Source organism: Rhamphochromis sp. 'chilingali' (genome assembly GCF_963969265.1).
Source record: "Rhamphochromis sp. 'chilingali' genome assembly, chromosome: 3".
In the NCBI taxonomy this organism is placed as follows: Eukaryota; Metazoa; Chordata; class Actinopteri; order Cichliformes; family Cichlidae; genus Rhamphochromis; species Rhamphochromis sp. 'chilingali'.
The window spans coordinates 40583326-40606571 of NC_137931.1; the positions used below are offsets into that span (position 1 = coordinate 40583326).

General features: G+C 42.1%; 2 protein-coding genes across 2 annotated transcripts in view; both read left to right on the forward strand.

Annotated features, from left to right (window-relative positions):
* The window catches only part of LOC308394205 (importin-13-like), a 29815-nt gene extending 26684 nt beyond the window's left edge, over positions 1-3131 (forward strand). Inside the window, exon 23 of the mRNA XM_080878428.1 lies at positions 967-3131. Coding sequence (XP_080734554.1) covers positions 967-1063 — 97 coding nt within the window. The 3' untranslated portion in view covers positions 1064-3131. The remainder of the gene's footprint in view (positions 1-966) is intronic.
* A 1726-nt stretch (positions 3132-4857) lies between these two features.
* On the forward strand, positions 4858-23227 carry pfas (phosphoribosylformylglycinamidine synthase). Its single transcript, XM_080877976.1, has 28 exons — positions 4858-5032; positions 6916-7038; positions 7205-7340; positions 8259-8364; positions 8468-8666; positions 11126-11231; positions 11328-11468; positions 11554-11678; positions 11766-11894; positions 14615-14752; positions 14974-15102; positions 15202-15275; positions 15353-15509; positions 15599-15660; positions 15768-15929; positions 16066-16302; positions 16396-16626; positions 16768-16948; positions 17040-17123; positions 17296-17451; positions 17711-17830; positions 17928-18073; positions 18157-18364; positions 18859-18938; positions 19040-19154; positions 19243-19392; positions 19542-19682; positions 22635-23227. The coding sequence occupies exons 2-28, from the start codon at positions 6918-6920 to the stop codon at positions 22943-22945; spliced, it is 3945 nt and encodes a 1314-aa protein (XP_080734102.1). The 5' UTR covers positions 4858-5032; positions 6916-6917; the 3' UTR covers positions 22946-23227.
* Positions 23228-23246: the final 19 nt, after the last annotated feature.

Here is a 23246-nt window from a genome sequence, read left to right on the forward strand (position 1 = left end):
TTATTTGGTCTCACTGATATTTAACATATGAAACAAATACAGAAACGCACAGTAAAATCGAGGGAGTGTGAGACTCACATCATATGCGATAACACTTTAAGAACAAGTAACATCACATTGACCAAGAGGACTGTTCTGCATCACCACCAACTCTGACAGTTTCAGGTCCTTCTGTAGATTATTCCAGAAAAAAGAGGTGCCATACTTCAAATTTCAAGTAAAATTCAAATTTTTTTTGTCACATAACATATGCATACACAGTATGACATGAGGTGAAATGCTTATTGCTGTGCCATGCCCGACCATTAAATTACCATTACTTGAGGCATTGTCACATCTGTTGTTCATTTACTCTGGTCCTAATCTGTTGATGAGTTTGTAAACTTATAACGTGTTCACTGTGATAATTTGTCACTACAAACCACGCGAGACTGTTCAGTATGATCATTGGCTAGATATGTCTGGAGTGTGAGCAACAACAGTAAATACGGATGCTGTGTTCTGAACTGTTGGAGATTTAAGTTAAGTTCACAGTTGCTAGCCCGTACAGACCACAGCACGTATATTGGACCTTGTTACTTCCCAGAATACACGGCATACATGCGTTTTTTTGCTCAAACTGGAAATTTACTCCTGGTAGTTTGTTCAGATTGAGGTCAAATCACATTCACACCATAAACGAACCACACAAAACTACCTCCTCCAAAGTGTCTCAGTGCGGTTGGTTTTGTCTGCACCCGAGCGCGATTACTGTGTCACAGCTACACAAAGGAACGGCACCAAGGGGGAAAACAAACCAGAGTTCTGCTCTAAGTTTGGAGACAAATGTTTGTAAAATATGAGACTTTACTGATTATGCTTTAAACACATGTTTGCACACAAAGAAGGAAGCAGCCCAAGGAGCAATTTACATATACTTTATAATTGTTTCTTTTCTGCCTTCTTTTCTTCTCTATTGTTAAACAGAGAGCGAGTGAACAAGAGGAGGGTGAAGGATATAGTGAAGGAGTTTACGCTACTGTGCAGAGGTCTCCATGGTACAGAGTACGCCGCTGAGTACTGAAACTCTACCCTTGAACTTTTACCTAACCATGACCTGTCTTCAGTGCAAAACAGCTGGATGCCACAACTACACAGTTCTCATGAACCCCTTCAGCGAAGATATCATGAAATGATTGTAATGTAACCGAACCCGCTGCAGAACAAGACATGAAACCATTCCAGTGCAGACGCGCCATTGGATTAATGGACAAACATTAAATCCATGGCTCTAGAGAGGCCATGATTTCTTTTTTCTTTTTTTGTTATAACCTTGATTGTTTCTCTCGCCCACTTGCCTCTCTTCTCTTACTTAAAGGTCTTTTGTTAAGTCAAGCTTTGAGGAGAAGTGCTGCCACACATCTCCTTTTCTCTCTGTCTTGTTCTGCCTTTCTAGATCTTCCTGTGGTTCCTAGATTGTTTCCTGGTGATTAGCATCCATATGAAATGGTAGTGGTATCGTACGTAGCTACTTAACATTATTTTCAAAATGAATCAAATTAATTATATAAATGTATATGTATGCACATATATTAAGACAGTGGTTTTCAGTCCTGCTGCTGCTATAAAGAAAGGAGAAAAGGACCAATCTTAGGGGGAGAGGCGGGGGATTCTGCAGGAAGACTGACGTCGATATAATATTTAGTCCTACTCATGCCCCTTGTGATCTCTGCATTTGCCAAATTATCATGGATCTTTCATTTTTGTGTTTTGTTTTTAAATAAATGCCTTTTATGGGATTTATATGGAGACAGAAAGCTGAAGACCACATTAACTTGGTCAGTCTTGCCCTGCCCATTGTGTACAGGGCTGTACCTCATGTACATATGATTCCACCCAGTCATATTGCAGTCTCCTCAGGTTTGTAGATAGTGGGTAATGCAGTGGTCCCTTAGGTGAAGCAGGGCTGCCTACAGTAACAAAATGAAAGGAAAATAAATTGTAGTTGCTGGAAGAGAACGCGGCCCAAGATGTAAATGAAGAAGGGACTGCTGGGAGGGAATAATAATCCTGACGGTGGACTGCTTAGTCACTGTAATTGTGCAAAAATATTAATCAACTTGTGCATATTAACAGTTATTGCTGAACACTTATGTGTATTTGAGTGTATGCGTGTGTTCATACCTGTATGTATGAGAGGTTGTGCATGAATGTGTGCGCGTGTGTCTGCACAGATTATATCTTTTTCCACTTGTTTAGTGCACTTATATCAGACCTACAGTTCACATGCATAATTTCTGCCGGTTTTTTAAAGAAAGAGCCCAGTCATCCATTCGTATCTTCATACCACTCTTATTCAGCTTACTCTCTTCATTAAAACTGACCATGCACGGCCAAATATTTCACCTATGCTGCTCACCAGCAACCACACCCATCTATTAAACCTCCTTTTCATGTGGAAAATCATTGCTGAGATTCATCCGTCTTATCTGTTATTGACACCAACTACTGCTCTTAACGAACTGCTTGCAAACAAGCTACCCAGAATCCTTTTACCCACCTGGGTCACTGCCTTGGAGAGGACCGAGAAGGATTAGAGAGTTCAGTAACAAATTGCAAGACCGCTGAGAAAGTTTTTTTGTAACCGACATTCTGTGCTCATCTAATATGCCTGAGACATTATTGGTGAAGTGATGCGAGGGCTGTAAAATACACTGTCTAGTGAATCAGCAGGACCAGCTGACACCTAATAACACTCAGCATTTGAAATGTACTTTGTGGTCTCTGATAAAACTTTATCTCAGTCTAATCCTTCTGTCTTATCCGCGGTGCCTGCAGACATGTAGCATGTATGTGTTTTTGTGGGGAGGGGGTGGGTGGGGGCGAGGTAGGGTAGAGATGCGATTTGTGGAGTGAGATCCGAGGCATGAATCGGCTTTGGAGTGAGCTGTTCTGCTTCAGAGTCTGATATGAACTGTGACGTCGAACGCCGATCCTCTGTCGGTGTTTCGCTCTTACTCTGAGGCGAGGAAATGAACAATGTTTGTCACAGTTTAAAGAACGACTTGTAGGTGGAGGGGAGGGAGGTATGAAATGTACTTGGTTTTTTTTGTACCTTGGCTTTAATTTATTAAATATATCTAAGACTGCAACTCTTGACTTTTTATGTGTGTGTGTGTGTGTGGGAGTATTTTTGTTCTTTTCCTTCAACACTTGCATTAAAATGTCTGCAACCTCCTGCATATATTTTCCAATTTTCAAAACGTTTTACACAACTAAGAAAATGTCTTCAATTGCTTTGTTTTTTATAGCTTGAGAGAGTGAGCCTATTATGCGAATTTACAACTCCATATTTCTGTTTTTGGACTGCACCAGAGCAGCACTGTATTACTCACAGTTCAAAATAGTAGTTATTTACCTTATTCTGCTCCTGGGTGCAAACCCAGTGTATCCTATCCTCTCTCTTTAATGTCACCTTTAGTTAGAGCCAACTCTTTTCTGATTGGCTGTACCTGGTACATCAAGTTTAAACAGCAGTTGGGGGCTATTTCTTTACTCACAACATGAATTGTGTCCCTGAGATGACTATATTACCTGCACCCACAGCAGCTTTTTGCTTACAGGGTTTATTTGCACATATATTTGAATGGTAGCGTCAGAATTTGGCATAAAGAACATGAAAACATGGATCTACCCTGCCTTGTATCAGGCTTGTGATTGTGTTGTAATGATGTGGGCAATACTTTCTTGGCACACTTTGGGCCCCTTAGTACCAAATGAGCATTATTTTAAGGCCACAGCTGACCTGAGTATTGTACCTATCTTCTGATGGCTGCTTCCAGCAGGCTAGTTTGTGGTGTCACAAAATTTAAATGAACATGAGAGTGAGTCCTCTGTACTCAGATGGCCTCCACAGTCACCAGATCTGCAGCAGCTGTGTGATGTTTACTAGCTTACTGTGGACTGAGATCTCTGAGGAACTTTTTCAGCACCTTGTTGAATTTTTGCCACAAAGACCCGAGGCAGGAAAGATGTGCAGGGTGAGTTTATATGAGAAGAAATAAGGAAAACAGTAATTGGCTCCCTTGAGCTGTATACAATTCTTCAGGATCACCGGGACAGGATGTTAGAAATACTAAGATTAATAGTCGAAGTAAACCCCCAAAGTTTTCCAGCATGAAGATCTAAATGACATGCCCCCCCCCCCCCCCCCCACCCCAGTTCTATTAATTTCAGCTTGTTCTGAATCATTTTAAATAAAAAGATTCTTTTCATGTGTTTTAGAAATTTTAAAAGGAAAAGTACAAAATAATTTACAAGTTGCTTCCCTGTTGGCAGTTTTCACATTAAAAGTTCAAAGCCTCCCAAAATTCACTGACATCGCTGAAACTTCTAGTATGTTTGCTGATAATGATAAACAGACTGCCATCAACAGGATTTACAAAGAGGATTTATATAAAATAAAGAAATAACCTGTTTTGAAAGCATTATCCTCCTTTTGTCCTTTTTGCCCACTTAAAATATCTTTATAGGACTGTTGTGCAATTTCTGGTCCTGTTTGGCCAGAACTCGATTGAAAAAGGCATTTTTAATGGCAATGAGACTTTCACAGAATAAATTAAGGATAAATAGAAATCACTTTGCCAAAACAAAACAAAAACAAACAGATTCCAGCTTCTAACTTGTGACAGGAAAGTTCACTGTTGCTCAAAAGTAGTTGATATCATTCATAAGAAATATGGCTGAAATATGGGATAAAATTGACAGATTATAAGCCAAAAAGTAATTTACCACAGTTTAAATACTGGGGATCATCACTGAGCAAATACTGTAAATCACTCTTTGCTACGACACCCACTTGCGCATGCGTCTTGCAGTTTGAGTGGCTCACACGTGGGTGCAGAGGTCCAGCCATCCTTCCATCCATTCAGTCAGTCAGTGTGCAGACCGCAGCTAACCCAGCCGCTTTCAGTCTGTCCTGCAGGAGCAGAAGTCACTCCGGGACTCCAGCAGAGACCAGGTTTGATCCCAGACAGCGTAACTGCTGCTGCACGTAAGTTAGCTAATGTGCTTTCTGCTAACTCTGCTGCCTTTTAGCCGCTTAGCTTCCACACAGGAAACATGGAAAACTCCCCCAGCTCTTTTTAGACACGAGTCACTTTTTAAGAAGTTGTATCCCTTATAATGTGTCGTTGTTGTGTTTCAGTCAGTTGACACAGAGGTGTGTGTGTGTGTGTGTGTGTGTGTGTGTGTGTGTGTGTGTGTGTGTGTGTGTGTGTGTGTTTATGTTGAAGGGGGTTGCAGTTTGTAGCGTGTTAAACACTAACAGAAAACTCCTGACCGTGCAGTGTGTGACCTGCAATCAGTGGGCCATTTATCAGAATCAGGATTGTGTGTGTGATTTTATATTGGACATAGTTCTGCATTTATTATTGTAATGTAGGTTTTATTAAGTGTAAAATTAAGGAAGTTTAATAGAATGTTCACCTGAGCCACAGCAAATATATATAAGGAAATGAATAAATACTTTTGAAACCATGAAATCATAAGTGTTAATGACAAACATCTCTTATCTCTTGAAAATCTGATGACATGAATTATTTTTTAATTAGAATATTTTTAATGAGTGCTAGGGTACTGCTCATTTTTCTTTAGGGGAGCCCGGAATTTCTTATGTGGAGGAAAAAAACTTATTCTCTGCACATATGTCAATACATGTAGAGTACAGATCAAAGAAAACCTTCACATGTTGGTTTTCTAACCTTGCAAAAGTGTTATACATGTTTATAATTCAAACAACTTGAGTCTGGATCTAGACATTTTCCAGATGTTTTACCAAAAACGGATTAACTTTTTTTTGTAATTAAAAATTGGAATAGTTAATGACTTGAATACAACTTTCAAACTTTGTTGTGGTCCCTGGGTTGTATGTTCAACATGCTGATATCGTTGGCTTTCTGTGACGATTTGCAACCTTTTTCTCCTTTTGAATCAAACGTACAGTGGACTGAAAACTTTTAAAAACTACAAATAAATTGAGATCGTGCAGTATTAATAGTTGTTATTTGTTTTGAACTTAATGTACAGTAAATGAAAATTAGATTTCAGTGCGTTTTCTGCTAATGTAAATTCTTAGAATTTCAAATCAAAATAAAGTGATCTGTACCAGCGTTCTTCCTCTTAGCTCCTGTTCCACCTTTGTAGCAAATTTCATGAAATTCACCTCTGTAGTTTGTGTAATCTTGCTGAAAATCCAAAAAAAAGACCTTTAAGAAAAAGCCTAAGTCGGAGTGAGAATTTATCTTGTAACATCCTCTCTGTTCTGTGTGCCTTCGAGGTCCTTGGTACAAAATGTGCAGATTCAGCCTCCCTCCTCTTTCTTTTATCCCTTCATTAAATCGCTGACTCCATGATGATGAAATCCGGGCGCTGTGTGGCCCATAGCATGTTGCAGGACTCCAGTTCTTTTTCCTGTTTGGGTTCAGAATGACGTGTAGCCCAATCCTGCTATAGCGTAATGGTTTGTAATCAAAATATTTAAAGCTCTTAAAGCTTTTGAAAACTGCCATATCTAAACATAGATTACTCTGCTATACTGATAGATGGCTTTCACAGCCTCTCTGAGGTCTTGCGGAGGTGTTGGAATGGGTTGTAGGCTTTTTGCAGTATTACGAGTGGCCTGCTATCTCATTATTGGTTTGTCTTGACCTGAATCGATCTGGAGACTAGGGTCGGCACACTTAATATTGGTCATCAATTTCATACTTTGGACTCTGATTTAATGACTCGTTACTTCAGAAAATGCAGTTAGTAATAGGCTAATTCAATTCTATTGACAAATGATGCCTAAAATTCACCTTCTTTGACCCTCTACAATTGATTTGACTAATGCACTACCCTCTGCCTTTAAACTGGATTTGTGTATCTCTTCATCAGTCATGGCTGTCGTGAGGTTCTACAGTAATGAAGCTCTGAAAAGTCGGGCCTTACAAAGGGCAGCAAAGCTCTACCCACATCTGTTAGTCACGACCGAGCTGTGCTACAATGTGGAACTGACAGGTGAGTGTGTAACAGGCCTTGAAGATGCTAATTATTATGGATGTGGGTAGAATGAGGATTAAAGTCACTGAATTCACCTTAAAGGTTTCTTACTAGTCTACCACTTAAAATGTCACATTTACATCTGTTTATAATGTTTTGTCCTGCTGTGATTTTTCTCCTGCAGGCTGCGAGAGTCTCAGCGATGAGCAGAAGGGGGTTCTACTCTGGTTGTTTCGTCATCCTCTGCACGCAGAGCCGCTGTCTGAGAAACCAAACCTCACAGAGGGCAGTGGGGAGAAACTGGTGGAGATCGGGCCCAGGTACTGCTGCCTGGTTTTTAGAGATAATTCATTTGCATCTCAGTCTTTTTGCTTAGCACAAAACACACAGATGCCATCTGCAGTTGCTTTACCAGGCAATCCCTGCTCTTATTTCGAAAGTTCAGTCACTGCCAAGCAGCTAGCCCTGGCCTTTCCCTGTGAATCCTGACTTGATGAGGTCCTGGCTAGGTAGCAATCAGCTGCTTTACCAGCGAGGATCCGACATCCACCTCCACTGTTTTTGGATTGCAGCTGGGATTGCTAGTCCTTGTTCTTTTTTGAGATCCACAGCACCTCTCTAACTAAAATGGTTCAGATATTGCAGTCCTAGGCAGCAGGTCGCGATTACGAGCTGCAAGAAGGTGGAGCTGGAAGAAAGATACAAATCTGTACCTGTGCATTTTCAAATGTTTGTGTTCCAGGTGCTGTATGTTTGTTTTCTTGGCAGTTGGCGATACATTGTGCATTTCTATTTGTACTCTATTCTTTGACCACATATACCCCAACTTTTTTTCTTTCTTTTTTTCCCTCCTGCCTTAGACATTGTCATTCTGTATGAATAAGATTCCAGTTAGTGAAATGAGAACTTAAGGTTATGAAATACAGGAAACAAAGAAGTCAAACTGGTAAACTGCAAACAAGCCAGGCCGTGAGGGTTCTGGCCAAGACGTTTGTGACTTCCTGTAGCATACATTAAAATAAATACCGTCTGTACTGAACAATGTTAGGCAGGTGTTCACTGTGACTAAGGGTAAGTAATATGGAAATCTTTAAAAGTGCTGAGCAGACTGTAGGCGAGCCTGACTTAAAAGTAAATAGGGAAACATATGGTACAGTTTTAATTAAAATAATTCTTTTAAATCGTTCATATGAGAGAAAGTCTACATTATAAAAAAGTCTTTTATGTTATATTTTCAGGTTGAACTTCTCCACTGCCCGGTCCACTAACGCTGTGTCCATCTGCCAGAGTGCCGGTCTCACTAATGTCACCCGAGTTGAGCTGTCGCGCAGGTTTCTCATCAAGGTGTGAACACACACACACAGAAAAATCTACGCATATATATATACTTTTCTTTTTCTTTCGCGACTTTACTTTCTGGGTCTAATGTGAACTGTCTCTGCTTCAGCCCAAGACCGAGCAGAGTGTGAGTGAAATCAGTGGAGATGTAAAGAAGCTGATTGAGTGTCTGTATGACAGCATGACGGAGTGCATCTATCAACACCCCATCACCTCCTTCACTGTGGAAACAGAACCTCAGGCGGTGTTCGACGTGGACATCCTGGGGAAGGGTCGCTCAGCCTTGGAGAGCGCTAACGATGAGCTGGGTGAGAATTTATTCATTTTATATTTTTTTACACTTTAATAGAGTTTCCTTACTGGGGCTCTCTTAATTAATGGAGCATTATTGAGCTTCATCCTCTTTTAATCTCTGCTTTTACTTTCCTCAATCAGTCTTTTATTGCATTTAATGAACTGTGACCTGCCTCTCTCTTCTCTTTGTCTGCTCTTCCTTTATGCTGCTTCTCAGTCTTACAGTGGTCTGTGAGTACACTGCTAATAACGTCACATGATGCATGACATTATTACTTAGCTGGTTGAAGTCACAGGACGGCAGTGATGCTGCTGATTATCTTGCACGTGCACGTGTGTGTCTAATGTAAAACCCTAAAGAGATAAAGGCTCAGTCGATTGAAGGACTGAATAAACTGATCTGAGTGATATTTGAAGCCAAGATTTTTGTTTTGTTTGTTTCTGGTTGACTAAAGGTTTTTAGTCCTTGTACCTGACCATTTTCTTTGTTAGTTAGTTTGTTTGTTAAGGTTTGTAACACACAGAAAACAAGGGACTGAACCAGTGCTTAGTCCACACATGGCAAAAAACTTACAACATATTATTTTATTTTTTATCTTTAAGTGCTTAGTTACAGGCAGTATGTCATAAAATCCCAGTTTTACAGGCATAAAATGGTATTTTTGTACCCATGAGGTGATTCTTAATGAGCTATTAACTAAAAATTTGGCGTATCTCAGCATGGTGTGTAGTTTGTCCTTAAAAAAATTGAGTAAACTGGAGAACAAATGACTTATTGGCAGACCTAAAAAAAAAAAAGGTGAATGGTATCTGAAATGGAGTAAAAGCAGAAAACACTGTCAGTCATGGACGGGCCTTCCCGGAGCCCTGACCTCAGCATCACTGAACACTGTGAGATCATCTTGTCATCGGTTTTATAACCGTACCGACTCTATTTTTGTCTTAAATACTATATTAACATTAACATGCAAATAAATTAGAAGTGGCTTGAGACATTACTGTATAAGATAATAAAAGCAGTTAAGTTATTTTCCTAGAAAAAGTTGGATGCAGCGGTTAATCACACTTTAAAATCATTTTTGTTTCCCTAGTGACGCTGATTTTATTTAAGGATCATTGCTAAGTTAAGGTGTGTCGTTTCTAAGTCGTTCTTGGTTTTAATATTTTCTTACTTAAATTATTGCTATTTACCGCTCTTAACGAACCATCTTTAAAATCCATTGCAGTCTGTCCAAAATGCAGCTGCACATCTTTTAACTGTTTCCAAGAAGAGATGTCTTGCATCTTTATTCACTCTCTGTTAGCTTTAGAGTCAATTTTAAAATTCCCGTTTTAGCTTTGAAGCTAAAGCGCTCCAGTATCTCGCACTCGGTGTCTCTCCTTCGGGTTTATGAGCCCGTTGTAACATGATCTTCTATTCGCCGACCTGGAGCTGCAGTCACACTGCGGTGAAAGCTGTAGGCTGACAGAAACAGCCAGTTGCAATTGTTTGACCAGACGACCCTGTGTCCTCTTCAAACTCCCTAATTTTTCCTTTAAATAATATTTAAAGTTCAAGGAAATCTCCTGCAAAAACAAGCTCAATAAATATGTGATGATTTCTGACTTGCCAAAATGATTAAGATTGCAGTTACAGCCCACAGTAAAAATACTTTTTGCAGCCATACGAACAAGTCAGTTCTGTCATCTGTGCGTAACGGCGATTTTCTGTGTAATGACCCAGAACTGTAAAACATTTCATGTGTCTGCACGCTGAGTGATTATTTCCTCCTAATAATGTGAACAGGTTTCAGGCTGACACCAGCCACAGCGACAGAACGTGGCGTGCGTTCTTATGTTCATGCTCTGCTTATTCGCTCAGCTTCATTAACATTCACAAGCAGCTCAAAGAAATGAGAATCATTTCAGTGCACGTACTTTGTAGGCGCCGCCATGCTCGGCTGGTGAATTGAGATAATTAAAAAGAGGTATATGTGGAATTTGTTCTGACTACAGCTGCTTTGAATCCTTGTGAAATCAATTTTACACTCAGTGTTTTGGTGTTTAATAGATGGGACACAAGTTTGTTATGCAGTGTGGATCCTTGGAATACTAATTGTAAAGTGTTCATGCTAAGTACTGCTTAAGTTTAAGTGCAGTGGAAGTGATCAAATTTATGTATAAACGAGCCAAAGCCATCTCAGAGTTGTCGGCTTTCTTGTGTTTTGAAGCATGTTTGAATGCATGGGAGTGTGTCGATTGATTTTTGTTTCGCCCGAGGGTTAGATGATATTTTTCCAAGTTTATATATAGAGAACAATTCAGGGGAAGAAATGCTGACCGAAGCGCTGTGCACCTTTTTAGAAGAGCACGTTTTGAATCGATAGTAAATGGATGGAAACTACTCAGTGCTCTTTAAATGATCTGGTGATGCCATGTGGTTGTTTTTTCAGTATTGAGAAACTTTATGTATGCACTTTTGTGGTTGGTGCAGGCTTGGCCTTTGACTCCTGGGATCTGGACTACTACACATCGATGTTCCAGAGGATTGAAAGGAACCCCACCAGTGTGGAATGTTTTGACCTGGCCCAGTCCAATAGGTGGGGTCGTCCGCAGTGAACAGATTGGCGGGACTGCTCTGTGTGTTGTGTGTTTTTGGTATTTATACGCTGCAAGGCTTTCTTTGTCCTTCCCAGTGAGCACAGTCGTCACTGGTTCTTCCGGGGGCGGATGGTGATCGACGGGAAGGAGCAGAAGGAGACTCTTTTCAGCCTCATAATGGACACGCAGCGGCACAGCAACCAGAACAACGTCATCAAGTTCTGCGACAACAGCAGGTAGTAGTGGCGACAGCAGGGGCGAGCACACTCGTGAGCGTGTCTGTCTATTTTGGCTCACTGTAAATTTTCTGTGTGTGTTCAGTGGCATCAAAGGCATGGAGCTTGAGTTCATTTACCCAAAAGACCCATCCCAAGCGAGCCCGTATGAGACTCGGCACTCACTAAGACATGTCATCTTCACAGCAGAGACGCACAACTTCCCGACTGGTTAGGGCGCAAAAAGTTTTGTACTTATTTAAAATGCAAGTTTCTGTTTTTACCTGAGATTAATCGTGAGCTGGATGGACATTTTAGGTGTATCACCGTTCAGCGGAGCAACAACAGGGACTGGTGGTCGTATCAGAGATGTCCAGAGTGCCGGACGAGGAGGCCACGTCATTGCTGGCACTGCAGGATACTGCTTCGGGAACCTGCACATACCAGGTCCAAGACTCTATGCATCTAATGCATCTAACAAATTTCCCACGTGTGGGACTAATAAAGGTTATCTTATCTACTATTTAAGGGCAAGCTTTAAAACAGCTGTCCCCAACCTTTGTTGCGCCATGGACCGGTTTAATGTCAGACAATATTTTCACGGACCGGCCTTTAAGGTGTCACAGATAAATAAAATAAAAATAAAATGATACAACTAAGACAAAAACTGTGGTGTTTTGTAAATACTAAACACGAATTCACTGTCTAACTTTAGTAGCAGCGTCCTCCTGAAATGCAGCAACAACATTGAGAGTAACGTCCTCCTCTCTCCCCCTTAATGCTCTCTGGTTGCTATGGTAACATGTAAATATTTCTTTCAAAATAAGACGCACAACTACAACACGGGAAAAGACCCAAGGAAACAGAGTTGACGATAAAAACCCTGAAAATCATAAATTTCACACCCAAGCGTCAACTCTCGCGCCCCGGTACCAAACGACTCATGGACCGGCCCGGGGATGGAGGACCGCTGCTTTAAAACCTACAGGACAACAAATTAAAATCCACATATTAGTTATTATAATTAGGGGTGCAACGATACACAAAATTCACGGTTCGGTTCGATACTTTGGTGTCACGGTTCGATATTTTTTCGATACAAAAAAAATGTTCATGCCTTTTTAATTTGTCATTTATTAAAATTATAAATATATATTTTAACTCAAAAGTACAGTTTTTAAATTTAACCCTAACCCTTGTGCGTGTTTTTTATTTTGACAGCGAATGCGCACCTGCGGACCACTTATGTGCAGCCCTGGTTATTTAGCTCGTCATATTGCAGCCACAGAAATTCTTTTGTCCATGAAACCATAAAGCTGCACTTTCTTTTTGCCTTATAGTCTGATTTGTCATAACTTCTCCGTTTTGTGGTAAGCTTTTCTTTGGCTGTCACTTCTTCACCCTGACCTGTCTTATTTGGCTCAGCAGAACTGAAATGTATATCCTGCTGCTTTTACACACGCACTCACATAAGCTCAGCGATTCTCTGCGCGATCAACCTCTCACATGTTTAAGCTGCGGGAGATTTCACTTGTCATGTTTGCATAGTAAGCTAACAATTAATAAGACGATGTCAGAGGAATTGGTGCACAAATTATCATCACTCACAGATCAGTGCTGTCGCTCTCTATACACAGTTCGCGCGATTGCAAAGTAAAAGCAAAAAAACAAGCGCAAATTCAAACGCGATTTCAATATGTCACATATTGACAGTGGCTCACCGATGCCAATGACATAATTACCCAGCTACATTTCTGAAAGAATGCAAAAGCATTGACATATATTTTTCCTTCCTACAATAGCCCGACGGGCAGGGAAGAGATAGATTTTGGTAGCCCGACTGAAAAAATCGCTACCCCCGGGACGTCGGGCTAGCGATATTGCGAGCCCTGTATCTGATTGAGGAATCACTCATCTTTGGAAAAGAGAGTTTATTACAGAGAAATGTCTCTTTCCAAAATAAAAGCTATACTATCCGCTTCTTCTGGGCTATATTCTCAGCAGCATATTAAACAGCTGTCTAAATGACTCGGCTAAAGTTAGTAGCATGCTTGTTGTTTTTGTCTTTGCACTAGGATGATGTCGGTGTAAATGTGCAGTCATATTCGTTGTGTTCCCACTAGTGCTTTCAGGTTAATCTCGTTGAAATGACCTTAACGCCACAACACGGCAAATCTCCGTTAACGAGCTACCGCCGATCGCCCCGTGCATGGGGCTAGACGGCCAACACGTTAACGAGCTAACTGCGCTAACACACTAGCTCCCACCCATGTAATTGAGCATTGCATGGCACATCCAACATACTGTTTTACTTTAGTCCATGACTCGCTTACCTTCAGGGTCATACGTCACATGAAAACCAAAATAATTCCAAACGCCAGATCTGAATGAGGGTGGGGGAGGTCCATGTTGCAAGGAGAGTTTAACTTCTGTCTCGCTAGCTTGCCCTGCGCTCTTCCTTCTGACGATGCTGTCTGTGTTGAGCGCTCAGTGAATCTGCGTTCGACTACTCCGCCTAGGCTCGACAGTGCAGCCTAGGCGGAGTAGTCGAACGCAGATTCACTGAGCGCTCAACACAGACAGCATCGTCAGAAGGAAAGTTGATAAAATAAATTACAAATTTTGTATTGTTCGATACATATGCGTACCGAACCGAAAGCACTGTATCGAACGGTTCAATATCGATACGAATATCGTTGCACCCCTAATTATAATATATCACAAGTCTTCACTTCACACAAGTTTTAAATACCTAAATATAGTTTTTATCGATGAGTCATTTTGGCACCATGTGAGGCTGCTAAAATGGTTTTGGTTAGAAGTTGATGTTGATCAGTGAGTTGCCAGTTGAGGAAAGTAAAAAGGTGGTTTCATTAAAGTATAATAATTTTCTCTTTTAAAGGTAAAATTGAAGAATTTGACCACATGCATTTAGATAAACCTAGATGTCATCTGGATAACAGTTAAAAAGAATCTGAAAGTCTTGAATGATTTGCCACACACTTGGCATCTGTACAGAAAATGGATAATGGTCTAATAATGAAACCCTGAGGCACAACATGCCAAACGTAAAATAGATGCATTTTTGTTAATAAGGTATCATAAAACATGGTTGGACTGTGCTGCACAGAAACTGACCTTGAGTCAACATGTCTTTCCATCTGTAGGATATGATCTCCCATGGGAGTGTAAAGGAGAGGGATGGGAGTATCCCTCCACCTTTGCCCCTCCTCTGCAGGTGGCCATTGAGGCCAGCGATGGAGCGTCGGACTACGGCAACAAGTTTGGAGAACCTGTCCTCTCAGGTAGGACGACCGTACACACTAAACACATAAGTTTAAACAAGAACGCAAATCCAATACTATCTCTGTTGTTGCAGAAAATTCATTTTGTCTCTTTTCCTCAGACTGCTTCCCAAAAACATTGCATCTTTAAATCTGTAACCTGTTTTCTAACATAACTGTACAAATTTATGAATGACTATCGAATTATTTTGGCACTTCTTTAACACATAACCTTCCTTTAGGCTTTGCTCGTTCCTTCGGCATGCGGCTGGCTAATGGGGAGCGACGGGAGTGGATTAAACCGATCATGTTCAGTGGTGGTCTCGGTTCTATCGAAGATCTACACGTGAAGAAAGAAGCGCCAGAGCCTGGTGATGCTTTAACACACTGTGTGAAATGACATTAATCAATTCAGAGGCTATATTTACACACATTGATCAGAGACTCTCTGCTGCTCTGCTGTCCATCAGGAATGGAGGTGGTGAAGATCGGAGGGCCGGTGTACAGGATCGGTGTAGGAGGAGGAGCAGCCTCTTCTGTTCAAGTATGGACACTACAATTAATCAATGACCTCGCGTGACGTGAATGTTTTTCAGTATTTAAGTACATGTAAACTTGTAGGTTCAGGGGGACAACTCCAGCGACAGGGATCTGGGTGCTGTCCAGAGGGGAGATGCTGAGATGGAGCAAAAGATGAACCGTGCTATCAGGGCATGCCTGGAAAGAAGTGGCGGAAATCCAATCTGCAGTATACATGATCAGGGGGCAGGAGGAAATGGTGAGGAAAATGTGGCTTCTTTAAGAGGTTATATAAAGAAAGAGAGAAAAACCAAGGTATTGAACCTATACTCTCATTTCTTTTTTTAGGTAATGTGCTCAAGGAGCTCAGTGAGCCAGCAGGAGCTGTGATATACTGCAGTAGATTCAAGGTAATCACCACATGAACACAGCTTTCTGTTTGTGTTTTTAAACACATTTCTTGTATTTTCTTTTAAATAGATAAATGTCTGGATTTTTTTTATGCTTTGTGTTGTAGAAAGGTGACCCCACACTGAGTGTGCTGGAGCTTTGGGGGGCTGAGTATCAGGAGAGCAATGCCCTCCTGCTGCAGCCATCAGATCGGTCCTTCCTGGAGAGGGTGTGTCAAAGGGAGAAGTGTCCTGTTGACTTTGTGGGAAACATCACAGGAGACGGCAAGGCACGTTTTAGACTGGCTCGAGTCGATAAATGCACATCTATCATACCGGTCATTTCACCTTGTTGGCTAGGTCATAATGCCACAAGTGTCTCACTGAGTAAATCCACGCTCAGTGAATTACTGATTTCTCACTCAGATTGTTCTGGTCCGTGACGAGGGAGGAAGTGGCGATGAGGCAGACAGCGGGCGTTGTCCTGTGGACTTGCAGCTGGAGTGGGTTCTGGGAAAAATGCCGCAGAAGGAGTTTAAGATGGAGTCACTGGCCCTGAATCATCAAACACTGAGTCTTCCTGCTGGGCTGACTGTCAAAGATGCTCTGCACAGAGTTTTACGTTTGCCTGCTGTGGCGTCCAAACGCTACCTGACCAACAAGGTGTGTGTATATACCCGTCTTACAGTCTCTTGTTTTTAGAAATAACTTGTGCAGACACTGATTCTCTCTGTTGTCTCTCTCTCCCTCCATCAGGTGGACCGGTCTGTGACTGGCTTGGTTGCCCAGCAACAGTGTGTCGGCCCTCTTCACACCCCATTGGCCGATGTGGCTGTTGTTGTTCTATCACCTTTCAGCCTAGGAGGAGCAGCAACAGCCATTGGGGAGCAGCCAATTAAAGGGCTGGTGTGTCCTGCAGCAGGGGCTCGCATGGCTGTGGGTGAGGCTCTGACCAATCTGGTGTTTGCAAGGGTAACAGAACTAAAGGTGAGTAAATATGCAGAAACAAACAAGCTTAATTAATATATCGCAGATATGCAAAAATGTAAAAAGGTGTATTTTTAATCCCAGCATGATGTAATTATTGGAATTTTATTATTATTATTATTATTTTTAAAATCTTGTCAGGATGTGAAGTGCAGTGGTAACTGGATGTGGGCTGCTAAGCTGCCTGGAGAGGGGGCATGCCTGTGGGAAGCCTGCCAAGCCATGTGTGCAGTCATGGGTCAGCTGGGAGTGGCCATCGATGGAGGCAAGGACTCTCTGAGCATGGCTGCTAGAGTTGGAAAAGAGACGGTCAAAGCTCCAGGTACTGTGTGTGTGTGTGTGTGTGTGTGTGTGTGTGTGTGTGTGTGTGTGAGAGCTGTCTAAACTTAGCTTTTGCTCTGCTTCTTTTTCAGGTGCTCTTGTTATTTCAGCATATGCTGTTTGCCCTGACATCACTGCTACTGTGACGCCTGATCTCGAGGATCCAGATGGCAAAGGTATAACGCACACACCAAGACTCAAATCTGTCAGTGTTTTAATGGCATAAAAAATAAGTTAATTTTCCTTAGTTTTTTTATTTCTATTTTCATGCTTCTCTAACTCACGCTGCGCACATCGTGATCTCAGTAACAGACAGCTTGCCTCTGACTTTTTGTCCTCTGTCTGCAGGCGTGTTGTTGTGGGTTCCTCTCAGTCCAGGCCATCATCGTCTAGGAGGCTCTGCCCTGGCTCAGTGCTACAGCCAGCTGGGAGACTGCTCTCCTGACCTGGACCAGCCAGAACTATTGACAGCCTGTTTCAACACCACTCAGAAACTCATACACGGTCAGTTTGCACAGGGAAAACATCTCCCTGCCACAGAAAGGGGAAAAAGTTGGCATCGAATTATACTGGGAGCAAAGTTTTCTTCAGTGTGGGTTCCCCCCCCCCCCCCCCCCCCCCCTTTCAGTTTTGTTTAAATATTCCTTTAAATTCTTACTGCACAGCCACAGCTCTGCACTGTGACGAGAGAGCCACCTAGTGGCTTGGAAAGCTCCTAAAAAAATAAGAACAACAACATGTAATCTATTTTGTGTCCTTTCAGATCGCCTGCTGAGTGCAGGTCATGACATCAGTGACGGAGGCCTTCTTACCTGCTTGCTAGAGATGGCGTTTGCAGGAAACCGTGGGATTGATGTTGAATTGACTTCACAAGGAGCTGGAGGTTAGAGCCTGAATGTGTTATTTCCCTTTCCTTACCAGTTAATTACACATACATAATGCAAAATAACTGTGTCTTTACAATCTTTTGCCACGTGCAGTCATGGAGCTGTTGTTCAGCGAGGAGCTGGGTTTGGTTCTGGAGGTTTCTCAGTCAGATTTAGAAACTGTGTGTCAAAGATACAGCGATGCAGGCGTCCAGTGCCTTCATATCGGCAGAACATGTGGCTTTGGACCAGAAGCCATGGTGAGATGTTAAACCTGGCACGGACTCGGGTCTTGTGTCTTTGTAAGGGATGACCGCTGTCTTTCATTGCACTTGTCTTCCAGATCAGGGTCCGTGTAGATGGAAAGGAGGTGCTGAGGGAGCTGCTGCCTGACCTCAGAGCAATGTGGGAGGACACGAGTTTCCAGCTGGAGCGTCTCCAAGCCAATGAGCTGTATATTAAACAGGAGGAGGAGGGGCTATCAAAGAGGACACAGCCATACTTTAAACTGACCTTTAACCCCTCTGAAATGCCCACCATCAGCCAACCTGGTATCAGTGACTTATTGTACTCCAGAATTGGAATTAATGGTTGTTTTTATTATGAAGTCAAACACTCTTTGATTATTTAATTGTCTATAAACTATAATTTAGCATAACAGTTGTACATGCTGTCAGAGGGTGTATCCCCACTGGGGAAGTCCTCCAAGAACAGCAAACCTTTGAAACGTTTTATTCAGTTCGCTAGTGTTTCAAACTGCCAGCAGCAACACTGAACTGATGCAACAGCTAGCCGCTAACTGGTAATGCATTGTCATCCATTGTTGTTTTTCTTTATAAGTCTGTTTTATCTTATGTATTTTCACTTTACATCATTTCCCAGTGTGCTGAATGGAATGAAACCATATTTATTTAGTGGTTGGACAGCACCACTAAATTCTTAATCATTTAAATTCATCAGGTTTAGTCAGATATAATCATTTATTAATACTCTGTGATTTTTTTATTATGTTTTTTTTGTATTTTAAACTGTTCTGCTCTTTTAGCATGTGTTGCTGTGGTCAGAGAGGAGGGCAGTAATGGAGATCGAGAGATGTCTGTCTCTCTGTACATGGCGGGCTTTGAGGTCATTAACAACAGCTTTATGAACCAGATATCTGCTCATCTAAATCTAAACTGTGTTGCATGTGTTCATTATTGAGCTTTGCAATGTAAATGTGTGTGTAGGTTTGGGATGTCACCATGCAGGACCTGTGCACTGGCTCAGTAACCCTGGACCCTTTCAAAGCAGTTGTTTTTGTTGGTGGTTTCAGCTATGCAGACGTCCTGGGATCAGCTAAAGGTAAATGCACTCGCATGCACTCAGACGTAAACCACTGTGAGGTACATATTATTTTTTTCCTGCGTAACAATATTACTTTTTCATAAAGGTTGGGCAGCTACTGTTGCCTACAACTCCAAAGCCAAGGCTGAATTTGATCGTTTCCGACAACGTGAGGATACAGTGAGTCTGGGTGTATGTAATGGTTGTCAGCTGCTCGCCTTGCTGGGCTGGGTGGGAGAGAGCGAGGAAGGAGTGGGTAAGAGGACATTGCAAAGAAATGTTTCTTGAAAATGTGATTGAAATAAAGCAACACAATACCTTAGTAGTGAATTAAAACAGAATTGTTTAGAATAATTTTTAATCCTGATGTTTGTTTTTTTTTCTTGGCTTTTTTATTCTCACCAGAATCTGAAGTGGTGCTGAGTCACAATAAGTCAGGCAGGTTTGAGTCGCGTTTTGTCAGCGTTGGGATCCAGGACTCTCCATCCATCTGGCTGAGAGGCATGGAGGGCTCAGCGCTGGGAGTCTGGGTTGCACATGGAGAAGGTAAAGTCAGATCAGCATGAGAGGTCTACTGCTAAGCAGGATTTGTAGTCAGGTTTAAACGAGCGTGCTTAGTATCATGACAGTGGGTCACAACTTACTAAACTAAATCACAGTGGTAACTTACGCTTAACTTAAACTCACCAGCAGTAAAAACAGTACCAACAAACCAGTTCTGTTCTATTGGAAAATGGTGTCTTAGAACAGCGGTCCCCAACCCCCTGGCCGGTACTGGTCTGAGAGTTGAGACTTAGGTGTGAAATTTGTGGTTTTCAGGGTTTTTATCCTAAAAACCATAAATAATAAACCATAAATCCTTTATCATTATTTTTTATTGTTTTTATCATTAACTTGGTTTCCCTGGGTCTTTTCCTGTGTGTCATGAATGACCCACATGTAAAAAAGACTTCTATTATATGCACAATAAAGCAACGGTCCCCAAACCCCAGGCCGCGGACTGGTACCGGGCCACAAGAGTTGAGGCTCGGGTGTAAAATTCATGGTTTTCAGGATTCTTATAGTTTTTATCATTAACTCAGTTTCCCTGGGTCTTTTCCCATGTGTTGTGAATAAATCTTCTTTTGTTGGTACCGGTGCTGGTTTTATTTTGTTGTATTTATCCGCGACACCTTAAAGGCCAGTCCGTGAAAATATTGTTGGACATAAACCGGTCTGTGGCGCAGAAAAGGTTGGGGACCGCTGTCTTAGAAGACACTAGAGTAGGGGTGGGGGAACTCCAGGCCTCAAGGGCCAGTGTCCTGCAGGTTTTAGCAGGTGTCCTTGATCCAGCACAGCTGATTTATATGGCTAAATTACATCCTCAACATGTCTTGAAGTTCTCCAGAGGCCTGGTAATAAACTAATCATTTGATTCATGTGTGTTGACCCAGGGTGATATTTAAAACCTGCAGAACACTGGCCCTTGAGGCCTGGAGTTCCCCACCCCTGCACTAGAGGATCCTATGGAGTTCAAATATTCAGAGATGATGATAGATCAGGAGTTGATCAACCAAACATGAACAAGCTTGGCCACAGGGCATCCTAAGCCCAGGATGTTATCAGATCAGATATCATCATGTTGCCTACCAAACATCAAGGGGCTAAAATGATCCATATGTAGCATTTATTCTTACAACAGCTTGCAACTATGTTATGACTAGGGATGGGTACCGGTGACATAAACGGTAGTAACCAGACCGAAAAGCAGCGCACATTTCGGTGCTTTATTTCGGTGCTTTTTTTTTCCTGAGCTGTGATACACTTTAGATTCTAGCCAATCATTTTACGTTTCCGAGGATAGTAGGCGGGTCCAGGTACGTACGTTCTTTTAGAGCAGAGCTACAGATTAAAAATGCCCAAGGCGAAGCGGTCAAAAGTATGGCTGTACTTCACAGCAAAATATGCAAACTCAGCAGCAACAAGTGCTTTAAGGTGATACTGTCAAAGGAGGTAACACCTCAAATCCGATGAAACACCTGGCGACGCATAGCGTTTTTTGAAAAGCCGAGAAATGCGCCGTATTTGATAGCTTGCTGCGAGACCTCACACCGTGCACATCTACTGCGGGTGGGTTGCCTGTTATCGGACCCGGAGTTAGCAACATCCCCCAAAAACACGAAGAGGAGAGTCCTGGCCCCTAGCCCTGCCAGTGTAGCAGAAATGATGACGGAGGATGATGCAGCAGCAGCCGTTCTTCTCTGCGTGAGTAGCTTAATGTTGTTCATGTGTAATTTACATTGAGTAGGCTAACCACGTTATTACATTAATGCATGTAAGGTGAACTAGCAAACATCATCATATCTACATGCGGCTGTCTTCTTGTTTGATGGCAGATACTCCCTTCACCCTGGCCAAAAAGGCTAAAATGACCAAAGAAAAAGTTGGAAAACAGTTAAACATGAGAGGTTTTTGGACAAAGTTTGTGTTTTTTTCCATTGTTTAAGCACTGCTTCCAGCCAAGAGTGATACCATATATGCCCCGTAGCTGCAGAAAAGGCTAACATTGTTATCTTTTTACAAAAAAAACAGCTGAACATGAGAGGTTTTTGGGCAAAGTTTGTGTTTTCCATTCTTTAAGCACCGGTTTGAGCACCGTTTAAGCACCGGCACCGTTTCAAAAGTACCGGTTTGGCACCGGTATCGGATAAAACCTAAACGATACCCATCCCTAGTTATGACTGTTCAATTTTCAACAGGCATAAAATAGTATTTTGCATCAACAAGGTGATTATCAAGGCACTATTAGCTGGCAAACTTGGCATATCTTCTCATGATGCACTGTCTCTAAAAACTTTGCAGAAACTGTATAAGTACAAAAGACGATGTGGCAGGCTTAAAAGCTATCTGCAGGAAATAGATAGTAGCTGACATTCATGTCCTTAAGAAATAGGGGAGAAAGAAAAGCAGAAACCTGGCATAAGACCTGAGAGATGACATGTTTCTCTTCAGCTGATCTATCTGCTGTTCACTAAACCCTCATCAGAAATAGTCTCGGTGGAAGGTTGGCTGACGAGAAGTCGTTTTTGAGGGAGGGAAATGGAAGTGGGGGAAAAAGCTGAGGTATATCAGATTACACAAGAGCTGGACCGAAAATCTGTCGCATCTGCAAAACTCGTTGGAGGCTGTCGTGGTTCGGCCCTGCTTTTCAGCCATGGTGTTGGGATCTTGTCAGAATGTATGGAATTATGAATATAGGAAAGTATGCACTAAAAGGTGGTCATAGCCAAAATGTTCTAGCTTTATATATTTCCATTAAAACTTTGCACACGTCAATAAATCACTCAGCTATTTATCATTTTTCTAGCAGAATGTACAGAAATGATGAGCCCCCCTCTTTAAACTTGCATAACATCAAAGATTAATCTGGTTGCCTAACAAGTCAGTGAGTCCATACGCTCTGTAATCAGCACCTGTGTTTAGTATTGATTTTTCCCCTAACCTTTTTCTTTCCCGTAGGTCTTGTGCAATTCCGTAGCTCTCGGGCTCAGGACCTGATTATTTCTGGTGGACTAGCCCCCCTCCGTTACCTTGACGACCAGGGTCATCCCACTGAAGAGTACCCTCTCAACCCTAACGGCTCACCGCAGGGTATCGCAGGACTCTGCTCCAGGGATGGCAGACACCTGGCCATGATGCCCCACCCGGAGCGCTGCACCCTGAGCTGGCAGTGGCCCTGGGCCCCAAGGGACTTCAGACCTTCTCTCACACCTTCACCCTGGCTGCGTATGTTCAAGAACGCAGCTTCTTGGTGCAGCAATCAAGAGTGATATTCCTCCATTAACATGTTTCTAGTGCTGTCAAAGTAGGGTGTCAACTAAAACTGCCATGTCTGTTTACGTTTTGTTGCCCAGCTTTTTACTTACTGGGGTACGCTGGTGTTTATGCATTATTACTGCCTGTTATACTTTATTGACTTATGGATTAAACATGAATTCCATAGGTTTAATCTGCATATTGTACAAAACTGCAGGTCTGCTGTTATTAGTGTTGGTCTGCTGAAACATCCACTACTGAACTTGCTAACAATAAATGATTTAATACTGGAAAAACGTGGTGTTGTGTGACATG

What these genes read in the sequence shown, in the direction of transcription:
- pfas (XM_080877976.1), top strand. Translation starts at nt 6,918, where the DNA reads ATGGCTGTCGTGAGGTTCTACAGTAATGAAGCTCTGAAAAGTCGGGCC. An exon ending in GAGCAGCCTCTTCTGTTCAA is followed by an intron (nt 15,276 to 15,352) that starts GTATGGACACTA and finishes GTAAACTTGTAG; the next exon opens with GTTCAGGGGGACAACTCCAG. An exon ending in CGTCCTGGGATCAGCTAAAG is followed by an intron (nt 19,155 to 19,242) that starts GTAAATGCACTC and finishes TTTTTCATAAAG; the next exon opens with GTTGGGCAGCTACTGTTGCC.